Genomic DNA, 18,706 nt, shown 5'->3' with positions numbered 1-18,706 from the left:
CCATGGACTCCTACTTGTGTGAGCACATACCACCTCTTGTCACCGCCCTGTTAGGCCTATGTCACTAGAACTTTTATGGGGACCTATAGAACAGCCACCTCCAAACTCAAAATGCTGTCCATATCTTATTTCCTGCTTAAGTAAATCAGGTTTTCCCATTTTCTTCAGTTGTTTAAAAAAAAATTGAGGGTGGAGGAGAGGAGACTGAGGATCTCAATTGCCTAGTTGGCAAGTGGTTATTTGTAATTGGTAAAGCAAGGGTCATGGCGAACTGGGTAATATCTCTCAGGAGTCAGAACTGTTAAAATTGAGTATTAACACATGATAACCACCTGTCTCTTGCTGAGCCTGAGAAATCCTAGCCCACTCCACCAGAGACCTGTCTCATACATACTCAGTCCCTGCTTTAGGGCCCTGCTCTTGACCAAGAGTGAGTCACTGGCTCTTCCCAGCATCAGCTGGAGGTTCAAGGCTGCTGGGAAGATTTCCCTCCCTTTCCTGGTACAGATGGCCAGATCTGGGTGCAGAGAGATATGGCTTGAAGGGACAAAGTAAAAGGGGGTGGGGAAGGAGAGGAGGCTCAAAGTAGACTGTGTTAGCAGACAAAACATAGAGAAGCAACGTTGACTGGGGTCATGGCTGTCAAGAGTACAGATGTCCGAAGTTGGCAGACACAGATCAGGTCAGTGGAAAGAGCCCAGGATTTCGGGTCAGCCAGTCAACAGGCATTTATTAAGTGCTTACTGTGTTCTAGGCATTGTGCCAAGCCCTGAGGATACCAAAAAAAAAGGCAAAAACAAGTCCAGCCTTCCAGGTTCAGCTACTTGCTAACTGTGTGATCTTATACCCCTCTTTAGGGTTCAGTTTCCTTAGCTATAAAATGAAGAGAATTTGGGAATTTCTTTCACTTGACTATGCATATTTTTTTTGACTATGTATATTTGTTACAAGGATTTGGTGTTGGGTGGTTTTTTTTTCCCATGGGGGGGGCAGTATAGGATGAAAAAAAAGTGCTTGTTAATGAAAAATTAATTAATTAAATTCATTTAAAAAATAAATTTAAGGGGCTGGACTAGATCTTTCAGGATTCTTCTATCCCAATCATGCTATGACCCATTATGGGGAGGAGGCAGTGAGACATCTCCAAGCTTCTTGAAATAGGGGGTGTTTCGTTTTTTGTCTCTGTAGCCACAATAGTACCAGGCACACAGTAGGCACTAGATAAATGCTTGCTGATTGATTGGCTTAGAGCTGGCCCTTCTAGGCAAAGAGATCCTACTGAGCAGAGTAGCCCCTGTCTTTAGCTCCTCTGCCCCCTTGGAGGGCACTATCTTTTGCTGTGCCATCCTATCCAGTGCCCAACTGGGGCACTGGCAGCTCCTGAGCCTACTCTGCCCCTAGTGGTGCTGGGGTTTCCTTCTCAAACCCCCCTTCCTGAGAACTGGGAATTAAGGCCAAGTCAGGGAGTGGCCTCGTGGACCCCAGCCCGGTGCTCTGTAATTAGAAATTGGGCTACATCTCCCCGCACTATCCAGCAGAGAGTGTCCTGGGGCCCGGAAGGGAAGGAGGGGGAACATTAAGAGCACAGAGTGGTTATAAAGGAAGGCCACAGGGGAGCGAGGTGAGGTGCCCATCACAGTACCGGAAGAAGGGGAAGGGGAAGGGAGCATCAGAAGCAGTTTGGGCCTAAGTGGGTGAAGAGAAGTTATTGAGCCCCATTCAAGGGCCTTCTTTCAGGCTTTGCTTAAGCGTGGTTGATTCCCAGCTTTTCCACTTACGAGTTGAGTGAGTGGAGGGCAAGTCACCAAAGTTCTTGGAATTGCACTTTCTTCTTTTGAGAAAAGGTGCCCTACCTATCTTCTTTGGAAGGCAACCTTAAAGAGCCATGTAAATTAGTGCAAGCCGGGAGGCATAGCTGCCATTTCTCAGCCTCCCATTAGAGGGCACCAGAGCCCACCTGGTGAGATTCCCATGGGTACCCAGAGCTTGGTGCCCTTGAAGATGCCCTGAGTCAGGGTGGGGTGATGGCTTCAGTTAATGCCCCATGCTCCTAAGGGTGTCCTGAGCCGAGCTGAGCCTTTTGGGCCCCAAGAACAAAAGGCTCACCTGGGAGCCTCTAAAGTCCTTCCAGCCTTTTTCCTCAGGGTGTGATGGTCCATTACCAGCAGCTAATGGAGCCTGAGGGAGAGCCCACATGTCTCTCCCACCTCTTCACCGAGCTCTATTCCCTCATTTGTGAAAGGGAGAGGAATCCGACCTCATCTTCCCTATTGCCTTTCTTCTTGGCTTGTCCCCATCCTGAGGTCATTGCTATAGAGGGCACCATGGCGGGGGTGGGGTGGGGTGGGGGTGGGAAGAGTAGGCCGTCAGTCCCCCTCCCCAAGATGTGGCTCCATCACTGGGGCCTCCCGTGCTCACCTCAAGAGTCGAGGTGGGTCTGTCTTTGTCAGCTCTTTCAAATGGGGGAGGGGTCGGGAGAACCAGGGACTAGTGGAGAGCAGGGATAATGGGACAAGGCCAGGGGGAAGAGGGAATCTAGGTCTGGCTCAAGGGGGTGGCACACTCTAGGCTGTTGTCAGAGCCAGCAGAGGAATCCCGGGATGAGCGGCCCTGCAGGAAGCGGATGATTTTCTCAATGGTGGCCTCTTGGTATTCATGGGACCACCTGCAGACAGAGCAAAGTCCCGGGTCAGGGCTGTCCTCAGAGCTTCCCCCCGGGGCACCAAGCAACCCAGGCTGCAGAGACCAGTCGAGTTCAGAGGGGCCCGAGGTTCCCATCCCCTGGGTGTGGGGTGGAGCTCAGGCTACTTGGAGTTCTCTTGGCACATGATAGGCCTAATGAGTGGAGGTCAGTGACAAAGGTAGCTCTTCCCAAGATGCCCCCTTCCCCCATCCCTTTACTCACTTGATGCCATTGAACTTGAGTATGGCCTGCATATCTTCAGGCAGCGACTGAGGCTCGGGCCACACAAAACCGTCTATCACAGGCACTATGTTCTTCCCACAGTTCAGCGCAGTCACAATTTCCTGGAGGCCAGATGGGCATGTGGAGAGAGGAGGGAGTGTGAACCCCACTGGAGGTACCCATCCTCTGGTCCCCTCCCAGGAGAGAGAGACATCATGGAATCACAGGACATCAGGTTGAGAAGGCCCTTGTAGCCCAATGCCTCCTTTTACAGTAGGGGAAACTGAGGCTCAGAGAGGTTATCAGGGCTGAAGGAGACCCCAGGGGGCACCTAGTTCAACCTCATTTTACAGAGGGGGAAACTGAGGCCCGGAGAAATTATGTGAATGGTTCAAAGTCACAAAGGAAGTAAAGAGCAGAGCTAGAGTTCAAACCCAGGTTCTAGGCTTCCTTCCACGTTGCCTGTTCATCCTGGGTTCGAGGCAGAACCAATTCAACCAGTCACCTAGAATTTCCTAAGCACCTTTAATATGCCAGGCAAAGAGAAGGCAACAGAAAAAATTCCCCCAGAGCTTTGTCCAGAGATCTCTGCCTTAGGGAAGCCACTGTATTGACTTAGATCCAAATTTCTTCATCCATAAAATGGGCTGGACTCCTTGGCCTCTCAGGTCTCCTCAGCACTCCTCACCTTGGATCATGCATATCTAGGTGGTACAGGGGCTAGAGTGCTGGAATCAGGAAGACCTGCCCCTTGTTGGCTGGGTGACCCTGGGGCGAGTGACTTAATCTTTCTGTGCTTCAGTTTCCTCATCTGTACAATGGGGTGATGATAAAGCTCTGCAAAGTTTCTGTGAGGGTCCAATGAAATCACTTACGTAAAACGGTAGCAATTGACATCTGTGTATGTATTATAGGTCCCTGAACTGTTGCCCCCAAGGATGTAAACTCCCTAGTGGGCAGTGACTATTTTTTATCTTGGAGTCCCCACGGCTTAGCACGAGTTCCTTGCACATAGTGGGCACTTCATAAATGTTTGCTAAACAGAACTGAATTGAAAGACAGACACAGTTGCAGTTGTTTTTTACAGGCTGACGCAACCCAGGGCAGGGTGGTAATCTGGGGGTGTTTTTAAGTGCAGTTCATCTGTCCTCTTCTTGGATTGAGAGCATGCTCATTTGTGGTTTTAACTGAAGCACTTTTAAACATCAAAGCCCAATTAAAGACAAACCAGAACAGCCCCAAATGGCTCTAGCAGCATTGGGGGGAGGACTGCCTTTGGGGGAGCCAGATCTGCCCTAAGCACCATGGTTAACTGCTTTGTCACCAACCCAATAAGATTTTCTGTGTCTGCTAGATACCAAGGCCCTGTGGTAGATGCTGAAGAATGAAAGACAAAACCAAAAATGGCAGTAGGGTGGGGTGGGGAAGAGACTGAGAGAGACAGAGACAAGGAAAGGGACAGACAGAGAGACATAGAGGGGCAGAGAGACAGGGTAAGAGAGACACAGAGAGAGACAAAGACAAAGAGAGTAAGAGAGAGACACAGAGAGAGAGAGAGACAGAGGAACAGAGATAGAGACAGAGAGACAGACAGAGAAATACAGAGACAGAAATGGAGAGAGGGACAGAGAAACTTGAGAGAGATAGAGACAGAGATGGAAAGAGGGATAAAGAGATACCTAGACACCTAGAGATAAGGAGCCAGCAATGAAATCCACTGCTAATGTTCTCCTGGCATGAATAAATATTTATTAAGCACCTACTATGTGCCAGGTACTGTGTTAAGAGCCTGAAATACAAATACAAAAAAAAAAATGAATGAGTTGCCCAGAGTCACCCAAACAGTATGTGTTGAGACATGGCTAGGACGCCCCTCTTCCTGACTCCAAGACATTGTTCTCTATACACTAAGTCAATGCAGCCTCTTAACTTGCATCCCCTTGGAATAAATAATTGCTAAATCGCATTGAGTAACTGAGTTTGTAAGTATCACTCGAAATGCAGGGTAGCACAATAGATTGAGAACCAGCCTCCGAGTCAGGAAGACCCAGGTTCAAGTCTTATACTGGCTGTGGGACTCTGGGGAACTCCTTTAGGATCTCAGGTACCTCTTTAAGACTCAGGTTGCAGACCTGACCTACATTGGTAGAGGGGGTTTCCTCACTGGGAGATGACCATATCAATGAAATGCCAGGTTAACAATAAAAACCCTACAGTATCCTCTAGAGTATAATGTTCAGAACACAATGGGTACTCAAAGTGTTCGGGATAATTGGTCAATAAATTACCTCTTGCATTTGTATAGTGTTTAGACACTCATTACTTTTGTATTTTCTAAGATGGCTTAATTTCCATGAAAGGTAGAGAGGCAAGACAGGGAAAACACTGAGGTTGCCATTTTATGGTTGAGGAAACTCATGGAAATAAAGTGACTTGCCCAAGCTCAAAGAACTTCAGAGATGAATTAGGACATTGGGGGTTGTCTGATTTGATGGGTACCTGAACAGAAATTGGGAATCATCTCTATGTCATCACTTATAAGTGTTCATTCAACCTTGACCTGAAGACCTCCAGTGATGAGAGACTCATTACCTCCTAAGGAAGCCCATTGAATTTTTGAGCTTTTTTGATTGCTCACACAATGAACATCGTAGCCTAGAATCCAGGTTGCTAAACTCTCAGTCCAGAGCTCTCTGTCCATGCTGCTACGTCAAAGGAGGGAACAAGAATTTGTTAAATGCCTACTATGTGCCAGGCACTGTGCTAAACACTTTACAAACATCTCATTTGATGCTCACAATAACCTGGGAGGCAGGTTCTATTAGTATCCTTATTTTGCAGATAGGGAAACTGAGGCAGATGGTAGTCAAATGACTTGCCCAGGGTCACGCAGCTAGTAAATGTCTGAGGCTGGATTTGAACTCAGGACTACCTGACTATTCCACCAGAGTTTAGCACACACTGTGCCTGGCACATAGTAGACTTGTTGATTTGACTTGACCATTAGGACTTGAGATAAGAAAGCTCAACCTGGGTCCTTAGAAACATAAGACCTTGCTAATGATGAACAATTGTGTCCACAGGCTCATTAGGGACTGGGAGGGGGACGGTACTTACCTTATGCACCCAGTCCTTGCAGTCATGATCCTGCATACACTTGTCCAGTGCCCCAGACGACAGTACAAGCACAAAGTTCCGAGCTCCCATGACACTCTGGATTAGCTTGTCCTCAAACTTGCCAGCCTCCAGCTTTTCCACATCAATGAAGACACTGAAGCCGTGTAGCTGCAGGTGTACCTTCAGAAGACTGGGGAGAGGGGACCCTCATCTACACCTGCTCAACCCTCCCCACCGACAGGCTTGGGCTGAACCAAGTTGAATCCTTCTGGGGTCTTTAGGACAAGGTTCCTGCCACTCTGCCCCCAGCTCCTCACCTGGCAAGCTGGGAGCCTGAGTTCCGGCGGTAGCTGATAAACACATCAGGGTTCTCACAGCTGGACTTGCAGCCACTGCAAGGCAGGGGTGAATGCAGCATCTCTGACAGGGCATGAGGGGAAGGAAGGAGGGGCCGGGGAAGACAGACATTGAAGGCAGGCTCATTCCTCTCCCCTGCTTCCCCTCCAACCCACACTAACAGACTGCTTCTGCACTCTCCTGTCCCTCCTGTCATTTCCCTTCTGTGGAATTGCCAAAACACTGGGACAATGATGGGACAATGCTGCAAGGAAGTTGGCATGGGTGCTGAGCTTCTTCTCTCCCAAGCCATTGGAATAAAGATGACCTCTGTGCTAATATCCGTGTGTATGAGCACATACACACCTATATACAACTGGCTGGGGAAAACCAAGAGTGACACAGAGACAGAGGTGTGCTGGAGCTAGCTCAAACCAGATTGGGAGAGTGATTGTTAAATGCTCAGCGTGAGCATTTCTACCTAGGACGTTGGCAAGCACTACAAATCCTGGCTTGATTTGTTGTTTTGTTGATTGTCCAGGATTAGGAAAGTGATGGAGAAGATTATAAAGATGCAGATTAAATTTAAAAGGGTGTTTGTAAATTCATTCCCACCCCCACCCCCAGGAAGCCAGTTGTTATTTACCAGCACAGCCCTGCACAGAGAGCTAGGTGCATAATGTTGGCATGAGTGCCTGAGCTTTTTTCGCAGACCACTGGAAAAAGAATGACCTCAGTGCCAGCATCCCTATGCAGGAGTATAAGCGTGCGCGCGTGTGTGCGCGCCTGCGCACACACACACACACCTGTCTGGGAAAACCAAGAGTGACACAGAAAGCCATGATCATAGTGCTTCAGACCTGGCAGGGACCTTAGAGATCAACTCATCTAACCCCTTCATGTGAAGCTGGGGAAGCCTTATCCTAGAGAGGGGAAGTGACTTGCCCTAGGTCACTTAGCAAGTTAGAGACAGAACCAAGACTAGAACTCAGATTTCCTGGCTCACCAAATCAGGTTCTTTATACCAAAAAATCACATTGGACTCAACCAAGTCCAAAGAAACCTGGGCTGAAATCCCAACTCCAGGACTTAGGAGCTGTGTGGTGGCACCTCGGGGAGACCCCTCTGAACTGGTTCCCTCATCTGAAAAGCGGGGGGGGGGGGAGGGAATCATACCTGAAGTATTGAATTCACCCAATTATTGTGAGGATCAAATGAGGTTAAGTATGTACAAGGTTTTGCAAATTGACAAATGTCAGCTATTACCCTCTGTTATGACTGTTATCATTAGCTAGCCTTTACGCAGCACGTGTGTAACTTGTGTAGCTGCACAACAGCTCTGTGAGGTAAGTGCTAGTATCGTCCCCATTTCACAAATGAGGAAGCTAAGGCTCAGAAAGGACAAGTGATTTGTCCAGGGTCACACAGCTAAAAATCATCCGAGGCAAGATTTGTTCTCAGATCTGCCTGACTCATTCAGTACTCCACACATTGGAACACCTAGCAGTCATTCCTCCTGCCTTTGGGAAGGTGGGAGCTGTTAACAAATAAATGTTTGCTAAACAAATCAACGTGGTAGGAGGTTCAACTGTAAAAATAAACCCTGGGGGCAGCTAGGTGGCGCAGTGGATAAAGCAGTGGCCTTGGATTCAGGAGGTCCTGAGTTCAGATCCAGCCTCGGACACTTGACACTAGCTGTGTGACCCTGGGCAAGTCACTTAACCCTCATTGCCCTGCAAAAAATAAATAAAATAAAATAAAACAAAATAAACTCTGGCAGGGGGTGGGGGTGGGACGGGGAGAAAGAGGGGTGTCCACCCAGACCTAGGAGGTAGAGGATAAAGAAAGAACCTTGGAGCATAGAATGTTAAGACCAAAATACCTTAGAGTTCATGTAATCTCACCCTCTCGCTTGATAGATGGTAAAACTGAGAGCCAGAGAGGGAAAATGACTTGCCCAAAGTCATAAGGAAATCCAGTGGCTGAACTGGGACTAGTGCCTGTGCTTCCTCAGTCCTAGCCCTGTGCTCTGTCTGCCATAGGCTGCCTCTGTAGGTAATGAGCTCCCCATCACTAGAGGTATTCAAGCAGAGTCCAGATGACCATTTGCAGAGGGGTTACAGGTTAGACTAGCTGCCATCTGAGGTCCCTACCCACAGAGCAGAATAGGGACATCTCACCACGGGCAGCAGTGAGGATTCGAACCCGATGGAAACCGATGTGGATGCCACAGTCCTCCTGGAGCTGCTGCTCAGAGACCCGGTGCAGCAGTGTGCGGTCCACACCACAGCTCACCAGTCCATAGGTATACTGGCGGAATCGGGGGTCCAGGCTCCCCAGCCAGTCTGCAAGGTTGCTGCGATCACACGTTGCGTAGTTCGCGAAGGTCTTCAGTTCTGTGAGCTCCCGAGAGAACCTGCGGCTCCCAGGGGGAGGCACAGGGTCAAAGTTGGGTGGGGCAAGTGGACACTAGGGTCAGGAGTAGTATTAAAATAGACCAGGAATGGAGGTGGAGGGTTTTCGGGCAGGCTGTGTAATTAGCATGTACAGGAAGGGGCTCAGCACGGATGGAAAGGTCACACCTACCATGAGGCAGAGTGGGCATCAAAGGGGGCAGTTAGACAGGCAGGAGAGAAGTGGCGCCCACCCTGTACCCTCCACACCTCTTTCGGGTGATGGCAGATTCCATCCCTAGGTCATCTCGCAGTTCTTCCTCGGTCAGACGCAGCAGCAGATCACCATCTATTTGTTTCTCCTGGAGGAAGAGGGGCAAGAGGGAAGGGAGCAAAGTTGGAAGGTGTGTATACGTCAGTTGGGAGGGGGGAGAAACTCACAAGCTGTTCTCCTCCCTTGGGGCTGGCCTCTCCACTTCCCTAAGTAACCTCCTCTCTCAGCCCACCCCAGTCAACCTGAGGCACCAAAGCTGTGAGGGAGAATGCAAGCTTCCCAGGATGTGTGTTGAGGTGTTTGGGGAAGTCCCTTCAGAAGGTGAATGGAGTGGGGTGGAGATGACCTTTCAGAAGGGTAAAGTATCATAACTTTGATCCCAAAGCCACCCTCTGCCCACCCTCCAGATGCCTGAATTCCCACCATTAGAGTCACTACATTGGATTAAGGCATCATGTTTCCAGAAGGTCCCTCTTTACATGCACAGATGTTGCCTGAGAAGGGAAGCACATTGAACCCGTCAAGTCCTCCTACTATCCCTCCGTGAAGAATTAGGCCAGAAAGGACGAGAAATGGGATTTATGTGTTTTGAAGGGGTTAGAAAAAAGTCCCTGAGGCCAGTCTGATGGTCCCCAGAAGGCACTGCCTCATTGTGGGGCCCCAGGTGGGCTGGCAGAGGAGCCATATGAGGGTAGGAAGTATCTGGAGGATGTGAAGGGGCCCCGTGTATTTGTGAAGGTTGGGTGGAGGCAGGGAGGTCCTTACCCAGAAGCGCTCACAGTACTTGGAGAAGCCAATCTGCTGTAGCCAGGTCTGTACCTCAGCCTCCTTCCAACTGGGCACGCATGGCAGGATACGCCGGGGTACCTCCTCACCCACCAGGCGCAGTGCCCGCTTGGCCAATGCTGATGTGGTACCATTGGTGGAATAGGAAACCAGACGCTTCAGGCTCTGCGTGGCTCCAATCTCACTAAACACCTGGAGGATGGACACCAGAAGATGATACTGTCCAGGGAGGTGGTAGAGGAAGGCATAGCCCTGAAAGGACTGCCACTTTAGGTCCCTGGCACTGAAGCAGCCCAGTATGCCCTAAATTCTTTTTTTTTTTTTTTTGGCCATGCAATGAGGGTTAAGTGACTTTCCCAGGGTCACACTAGTAAGCTAGTAAGTGTGAAGTGTCTGAGGCAAGATTTGAACTCAGATCCTCCTGAATCCAGGACCAGTGCTTTATCCACTGCCACCTAGCTGCCCACCCTCTAGCCCTTGTTATCCCCTATTTATTCCCCAAATCTCTGTTAACCTTTTCCACAATCCCATCATTCCTCTCTTTCCTCATTATCCCCCATCACCTCCTTTGTCTCTCCTCCCTCCCCCCCCTTTTCACTTTCCATTCCACTATCATTCTTGGTCTCTATCCCCTATGATTCTCCTCTCCTCTCCATCCTTCATTATTCATCATCCCCTCCTCTATCCTCCCATTATTCCCCTCTTCATCCTCCATTGAATTATCATTTCTTTCCTCCATCCCCTATCATTCCTCTATTTCCTTCCCATTCCCTTTCATTTTTCTCCTTACCCATCCGCTATACACGACACAAGGTGAGCACTTAATAAATTCTATCCATCCATCCACCCGTCCGCCCGTCCATCCATCCACCCATCCATCTTCCCTCTCTCTGTGTTCCCAACATCCTTTCCTCATCCACTACAACCTGCTCCTGCCCCTCCTCCCTTTCTTTTTCTTTCCTCTCCTGGGATCCTGCTGTCTCCTCTAGTCTGATCCCTTCACCAGCAGCAGCAGCACCACCACCCCTACACACCTTACTCTTGCCCTGTAGACTCTTTATGGCCGCCTCGGCGCAGAGGTAGAAGGCCCCTATGCACTGCGCCTCCAGGCGCGAGGAGTCCAGCAGGGGCACTAGGCGCTGCAGGTCATCTGCCGCCCGCCCCTGGCGCGTGTCGCTGGCGTCCACCAGGCAGCGGGCGAAGCGCCCCGGGTCCAGGGAAGCCACGAGGGGCTCCACCAGGGCCAAGGTGCCGGAGCGCTCCACTTCGCGCTCGATCTCCTTGTTGGTGGCCAGCACGGCCACAGCCAGGCAAGCGTGAAGCCGGAGCAGCTCGTCCTCCTTAGAGAAGGCCAACGGGAAGAGCCACTCGGCTGCGCGCTTTTCCACCATGCGCCTCTGGGCAGCCTGGCCACCGTGCAGGGCGCAGTTGGCCAGCGCCAGGGCGCAGTGACGCAGCAGCGCCGAGTCTGTGCGGCGGCACCAGAAGAGCACTGCGTCCAGGCCACCCGCCGCGATCAACCGCTGGCACGTCTCCTCCGAGTGCTTGAACATGTGTTCCAAGATGCCGGCGGTGCTGCGCTCCAGCTCCAGTGGTTCCCGCTCCTTGGCCAGGTTCAGGATGACACCCAGCCCGATGCGGGCCACGCGGTCCCTGAAGGGAGATGGGGAGAAGGGCGGTTAGAGGAGGGTGGCGGGGCATAGGAAGCAGGCTGAGGACCCTCGGAGCCTCAGCCACTCACTCAAGGGATGAGACCTCGACTAGCCTACGGGGGACATGACTGGAGGCGGTATCGGAAGATTTGAGGAGGTTCCAATTTCCGTTCAGACATGTTAGCTGTGCTCCCTTATATTTTTTTTCTGGGCAATGAGGCTTAAGTGACTTGCCCAAGATCACACAACTAGTAAGTGACAAGTGTCTGAGACGGAATTTGAACTCAGGTCCTCCTGAATCCCGGGCCGGTGCTTTATCCACTGCGCCACCTAGCTGCCTCTAGCTGCGCTCCCTTAAACACGTTCTTCATCTGTAAAAGCAGAAACTTGATAACTAACTGCCTGGTTCAGAGATCTGAAGTTGGAAAGAACCTAAAGGCCATAGAGCCCGACTCTCTCATTTTACACATGAAGAAACTGAGGCCTAGAGAGGTGACAGGAATTGTCTAAGATCACAGATCGAAGGCGCAGAGCTTACTCTGCACTAAGGTCTCACTCCATCCATTCAGATGGTCAAAGCTGGGGGGTGGGGGGAAGATGGCAACACTATGCTGGAGGGACTGTGGGAAGTCAGGCACAGTTGATGCACCGTAATTAGAGCTGTAAAGTGGTCCAACCATTCAGCATAATTATGCAGGAAAAATAAGTAAGTAGTCTGCCTACACCCTTTGACCACTGATACCACTACTGGGCATGGAGCCCAAGGAAATCAAAGACAAAAAAGATGGTCTAATATAATTTTTTAAAATTCCTCTCAGCACTTTTTGTGGTACCAATAAACTGGAAATAAAGTGGGTACCCATAAATTGCGGAATGGCTAAATAAATCCCTATGGTACACGAATACTATTTTTCAAGAAGAAATGATGAATAAGAGTAATTCAGGGAAACACAGATTTGTATGGATTGATGTAGATGAAATAAGCAGAATGGAGAGAACTATAGATTTACAATACCTACAACAATATAAGTAAAAAGATCACTAAGTTAAATTGTGAGTAGTAGGGAAATCAATGACGATCCCAGAGAAAAGGTATGAAAACATATTTCAACCCACCTTCCTTATATTGATCGAACAGAATACTGTGTTAATCGGGCAGACAGTTTCGGGGGCTGGGGGGTGTCGGGGAACACATTTTTGCTTCATTGCTCAAAGCTAGGTGGTGAAATGGATAGAGCTCTGGGCCTGGAGTTAGATAGGAGTTCAAATCTGTTCTCAGACACTTACCAGCTGTGTGACCCTGGGCAAGTCACTTAACCCTGTTTGCCCCAGATCCTCATCTCTAAAAGGAGCTGGGGAAGGAAATGGCTAAAACCACTTCAGTAACTTTGCCAAGAAAACCCCAAATGGGATCACAAAGAGTCAGATATGACTGCACAACAATCTTTCCCTCTAAATTTGCTACTCTATCTAATTCTGTTCAAATATTTTTAAAGTATCTACTATGTGCCAGGCACTGGGTTAGGTGCTAAGAATACAAAGACAAAAAAAAATTGAATAGTCCCTGATCTCAAAGAGCTTATATTCTTCCAGGAGAGACAGCATGTGTACATATAAGTAGCCAGCCTAATACAGTGGAAAGAACTCTGGATTAGGGGTCAGAGGGGACTGGGTTCAGATTCTACTTTTTCTACTTGCTCCCCGTGTGGGTCTGGGTCAAGAGACAACCCCTCGGGGCAGCTAGGTGGCGCAGTAGATAGAGCACCGGCCCTGGAGTCAGGAGTACCTGAGTTCAAATCCGGCCTCAGACACTTGACACTTACTAGCTGTGTGACCCTGGGCAAGTCACTTAACCCCAATTGCCTCACCAAAAAAAAAAAAAAAGAGACAACCCCTCTGGGGTTCAGTTTTCTCCATTGTACAATAAGGGGATTGGATTAGATCATCTCAAAGGTCTCTTCTATGACTAAATCCATAATCTTATAGTCCTAAATTTAAGTAGGTACAAAATACATACAAGGTACCAACATAGATCAGTGATGCATGTGTCAGAAGCAGAATCTGAACTCAGGTCTTCTTAATTCCAAGGCTATCCCTTTATCCATTATCTCATATTCCCTGATCCCAGTAACAGATTTATTGTGTATTATTTTGAAATACTGAGATCTGAGTGTGTGTCATGTCCTCCCAAGAGACTGGAAGCTCTATGAGAATAGAGGTCATTTCTTAGCCAGACTCTGTATCTCACTTAGCACATTGCTCTGCACATAGTAGGTACTTAATACAAATTTTTTTGTTTTATTTTGTTTTTTTGTGAGGCAATTGGGGTTAAGTGACTTGCCCAGGGTCACACAGCTAGTAAGTGTCAAGTGTCTGAGGCCGGATTTGAACTCAGGTCCTCCTGACTCCAGGGCTGGTGCTTTATCCACTGCGCCATCTAGCTGCCCCCTTAATACAAAATTTTAAGACCTGGTTTAATTGTCATGAAGTAACCCACTTAAGAGTCAGAAAATTATAGATAAAAAGCTAGAAGGCCACTCACATTATTTAGCCCAATCCCCTCATTTTACAGATGATGAAACTGAGGCCCAGAGAGGTTAAATTATTTGCGGAGGGTCATCCAGGTAGTAAGTGGCAGAGTCAGGATTTGAACCCAGTTGTTTTGACTCTGAATCTAGCACTCTTCATGATACCACAGACTATGGAGTTTGGGATCTTGAAAATCAGTCCTGGAGGATGCTATATCCTGGTCTGGGACCCCTGGACCTGAGCAGCCTACAGCGTGGGTAGGGAGGGAGCAGGGAATACCATTGCCTGTGGAAGATTACTATAATATAAAGAGGGAGGTAGGACCAAGGAGTGGAAGATGAGGCAATATTGCATGACCTTGGACCCCAGATCTCCAGGCCAGCTAACCTGTGACCTCTTCATCCCAAGTTCTGAAGGCAAACCTGGGGGACAAAAACAGACAAGTCTCCAACCTGGGAAGACACTCCTCTGACTGCCCCCCTTATATGACTTTGCCTCGGGCTCTCCCTGGCCCCCCTCCCATCCTGTTCAGAATCTTCCATCCCCAGCACCAAGAGACAGGATGAGATCATATCTATATAGGGATTGGAGCTCTGAGAAGGAGCCAGGAGAGTGAGGGTACTTAAGAGGAGGGGAAGGAAGGAAAACCTTCCCCAGGGCACAGCTGGTGCTAGGGCTGGGACTCAAAGTATCCTCTGGGACCTGTTCCTGCCCACCTTGTCTTGGGATCCAGAGACAACCAGGTTCCCATGGTGATGTCAGGACACCCCCCCTTCCCATCCCCCTTACTCCTGAGCCCCAAGGTCTCAATACCAGGGCATTGATGGATGAGTGGGAAAGATGATAGGGCCATCTGGGGGAGGAGCTTGAGAAGGGAAGGCTGTTTTAAGGGGGGGAAGAGGTTGGGTTAATGTCATCTCTGTGTTATATATGGCTACCCATTTGATGAAAAGACTGGTGTCTTTTCCCAGGCAGCTAGCCTCTGACCCCACCCCCATCACCTTTTCTCTGCTCCCTTGCCTCTCTTCCTAGTCACCAGGGGGCCCCAGGCCTTTCTCCTTCCATTCAGAGGCCTGGATCTGACTCTAGAACCCCAACTCTGGCTGATGGAAATGACCACAAGAGCTGGAACTGGACCCAGCTGTTTATGAGGTTATGATACATAAAAATAGCAGGATGTGCGTTCCTGAAGGCATTTCTTCTCCCCCCTGCCTCCCTCCCACATACAAACACAGCTCCTCTGGGTACACAGGAATGAGAGAGTAAGGGATAATTCTGGCACATTTCTACAACTAAGGGAAGGTAAGAAGGAATTTGCCCCTGCTTTTCCTAGCATCTTTCACTATCATAGTACTATAGAATTCAGAGCTGGACCTAGGAAATTATGCTATGCTACTAAATTTAATGCAGGTCCCCCATTTTACAGAGAAAGTGAGACCTAGAGCCTTCTTAGGAACTGTGCCACCCTCAGTTCCTGTGCTGCTATGGAAGGGACAACAAAACTTTTAACTCTGGAATATTTTCCATAATGTTTTTCTAGTTCTGTAGCCCTGTCGATAATCTATGAGGATGTGTTTGCCATTTAGAATTTCTGCAATTGTAAATGCCACCTTTCTTTCTTGGATGCAAAGGAGTTGATAATACTTGCTGGAAAAGCTTTGCATGCATAGATAATTGGTAAACTGAGGCTGGATCCACCTTAGTGATAGAATCCTTGATTCATATGTAGAATCCAAGAGGTGAGGGATGGAGAACTGTTAACACCTTAAAGCAAAAGAGCTATTGCTCTCCCTTGAAATGAAAGCCAAACGCCTCCCTTTACAACCGGGGAAACTGAGGCTGAGACTTTCCAATGACTCTCTGGACTCTGTCCAATAGCTGTCAATCTCAGTTCCGATGTACCATTCCCCTTAGAAATTTCAAGCTCCTCCTCCCAGTCTCGGGTCACACCCCCCCCCTAGCCCCAGGGGTCTCTGGTCTCTGTGCCCCCTTACCTATTTTCAGCCACCAGGATCTGCTCCAGCAGCTGCGCCGCCAGCACTCGGGTGTCCAGCTCCGATGCCTGCAGCAGCTGTAGCAGGAGGTCGAGGCCACCCTCCAGGCGGATGGCCTCACACAGCCCCTTGGCCACCTCGCGTCCCACAGTGGGGAGGACCCACGCCTCCTCCACCAGCTGGAACACTTCGGACAGGCCAGCGCCCACCGCCTCAGGGTTGCCCGCCTGCTTGAGCCCCGACAGAGCCAGCTGCAGCTCGGGCAGCACCCGCTCCAAGGCTCCCTGCACCTCTACGTTGGCCCCCGGCGATACCTCCCGGGCTATCCCACCACCTACTGCCCACCAACTACCTCCGGTGCTCCTGGGAACCGGCACTGATAGCCGCTCCGGGCCCGACATGGTGAAGAAGCGGCAGAGTTTGTAGGCGGAGAAGAGCAGCGTCAAGACCATAGAGGCCAAGTGGTCAGCGCAACATCCCCGGGGGACGGGGCATGGGCTCGGATGGACAACAGAGGTCCCGGAGAGGTGCTCTTCCCGGAGCGGAGGATGGAGTCGGAAATGGAACGGGGTGGGGGGTGGGGGCGGGACTGATGGAAGAAGTTGGAGGGAGGGGGTATGAAAGAGGGATGGGGAGGGAGAGCAGGACAGAAGGAGGTGAGGGGCTGGTCGGGGACTAGGGGAGGAGATGGGGGGAGCGCGATGGGGGCAGCTGTTGTGGGTGGGAAGCTATGCTGGGAATGGAGCGGAAAGGGGGCGGGGAGAGGTTTGCAGAAGCAAAGGTGATGGAAGTGCCAGTGTTGGGATAAAGGGCTTTGGGAGCAGGGATGGAGGATGCGGAGATGGAGACCGGGCGGGGGAGGGGACAAGGAGAAGGAGGTGCCGAAGGAGGGGGCGCAGTGCTTCCAGGCTGCGGATGGAGCTGGTGGCTGCCTTTGATTGGGATGTTCGGTTGGGCTTGGCTCTGACCGCGATGCTCACTGGTCCAAGGCAGGGTTCGGACCGGGCCGAACAAAGGGACTTCGCCGAAAGGCTCAGAAGTGCTTACAAAGACCTTGCCTCAGCCACCAGGGACAGAGAGAGAAGGGATAGCCCGCCCAGCCCGGGCCTAGTTTAGCTCTGGCTCAGGCCCCGCCCCTGCTCTCCTCTGCATATTCCCCAAACGTAAGATCTAGGGGCGGAGCTGCTTCCTGCTGGCCTGCCCACTGGAAGTGATCCCCTTGGAAGTGGGGAGCATCCCTCCTCAGGGCATCCCAGGAATGACTGGTGTCTCTCTATGAACAACAAGTCTCTCCTAGTTTTTCATTAAAAAAAAATTATCCAGTTGAATTGACCAGTGAATACTATCAACGGTTTAAAGGTTCATTAAACCCCATGCTACAAAAATTTTGCTAAATTATTGGAGGAAAGAAGCACCCTATCAAACTCTTTTAAAAAAATAATCTCTTTAATTTTATTTTTTCTCAATTACATGCAAAAACAACTTTAAACATTCGTTTTCTATAAGTTTTGAGTTCCAAATTTCCCCCTCCTTTCCCTCTTCCCTCCTTGGGAAGGTAAGCACTTTGATACAGATTATATATGTGAAGTCGTGCAAAACATTTTCATATTAGCGATGCTGCAAAAGAGAACACATACCAAAAATAAAGAAACGAGGAAAGAAAAAAAGAAAGAGAAAAAGAAAAAGGAAAAAACAAGAAAAATAGTTTTTTAAAAGCATGCTTTGATCTGCCTTCAGACTCAGTTCTTTCTCTTTAGGTGGATGGCATTTTTCATCATAAATCCTTCAGAATTGTCTTGAATGTATGTATATTTGTTCATATGTGTGTATAATCTTCAAGAGCTAGTATTATTATAATGGCAAAATATTGTAAACATTCAGTAAATATAGGGGTAAAGCAAAGACATACCTTCTCTCTTCTATCATTTGACCAAATACTATAAATACTAGCTATAGCTTATGACAAGACAAAGTGATTAATAACTATAGACAAATTACAGAATGAAAAAATCAGAAATAATAAAAAACAGGAAGAAATTATAAAAAGAAATTATACTATTCAGAATAATTGCATGATGCACAAAACACCAGAGATTCAATCTACTTATTTTAACTTATTTAACCTATTTTAAAATTCAGAACTTAGCACCAAATAACATGAGCATTTCCATATTAGCTGACATTTATATTACATGCGTTAAAGTTAAATAACTTGCCCAGGGTCCCAAAAGCTAGTAAGATTCTGAGGTATCCAGGACGAGTAAGGTGTATTTAGATAATTGAATTCAATACTCATTGTTCAAGGTTAGGTGACAAGGATCAAATCTGATTGATACTGGTTAAAGACTATAAAAGTACCTTAATAGAACAGACTTGACAAGTAGGATTTAGGAACAAATAAACACCGTAAATCTGAATTTAATGCACCCAATAACACAAACTACTGGGAAAAAATTGTACTTCATCATGAACTGCTGGAAAAATTGGAAAGTAGTTGGGTAAAACATATTGGTTTAAACCAACATCTCACACCACAATCTGAAATAAGCTCCAAATGGATAAGCAACCTCAATGTAAAAGGGCACATAATATTGCCCAAAAAGAAGAAGAAGAAGAAGAAGAAGAAGAAGAAGAAGAAGAAGAAGAAGAAGAAGAAGAATTAGAGGAGAATGAAAGAACCTCTCAGAACTAAGGTTAGAGAGAGAGTTTATAATGAAACA

At 48.6% G+C, this 18,706-nt stretch overlaps 1 protein-coding gene across 1 annotated transcript; it reads right to left on the bottom strand.

The window, feature by feature from the left end:
- Positions 1-953: 953 nt before the first annotated feature.
- On the bottom strand, positions 954-17,104 carry SARM1 (sterile alpha and TIR motif containing 1). Its single transcript, XM_043999334.1, has 9 exons — positions 15,987-17,104; positions 10,846-11,464; positions 9,791-10,003; positions 9,022-9,113; positions 8,539-8,774; positions 6,340-6,442; positions 6,023-6,212; positions 2,906-3,027; positions 954-2,665 (listed from the first exon to the last, which is right to left on the bottom strand). The coding sequence occupies exons 1-9, from the start codon at positions 16,436-16,438 to the stop codon at positions 2,536-2,538; spliced, it is 2,157 nt and encodes a 718-aa protein (XP_043855269.1). The 5' UTR covers positions 16,439-17,104; the 3' UTR covers positions 954-2,535.
- Positions 17,105-18,706: the final 1,602 nt, after the last annotated feature.

Source organism: Dromiciops gliroides, chromosome 4 (genome assembly GCF_019393635.1).
Source record: "Dromiciops gliroides isolate mDroGli1 chromosome 4, mDroGli1.pri, whole genome shotgun sequence".
Lineage (NCBI taxonomy): Eukaryota > Metazoa > Chordata > Mammalia > Microbiotheria > Microbiotheriidae > Dromiciops > Dromiciops gliroides.
The sequence above is the reverse complement of the archived record's forward strand: the minus strand, read 5'-3'. Positions and strand labels throughout refer to the sequence as shown.

What these genes read in the sequence shown, in the direction of transcription:
- SARM1 (XM_043999334.1), bottom strand. Translation starts at nt 16,438, where the DNA reads ATGGTCTTGACGCTGCTCTTCTCCGCCTACAAACTCTGCCGCTTCTTC. An exon ending in AGTACTGTGAGCGCTTCTGG is followed by an intron (nt 9,114 to 9,790) that starts GTAAGGACCTCC and finishes CTCTTCCTCCAG; the next exon opens with GAGAAACAAATAGATGGTGA. An exon ending in AATCCTCACTGCTGCCCGTG is followed by an intron (nt 6,443 to 8,538) that starts GTGAGATGTCCC and finishes ATGCCCTGTCAG; the next exon opens with AGATGCTGCATTCACCCCTG.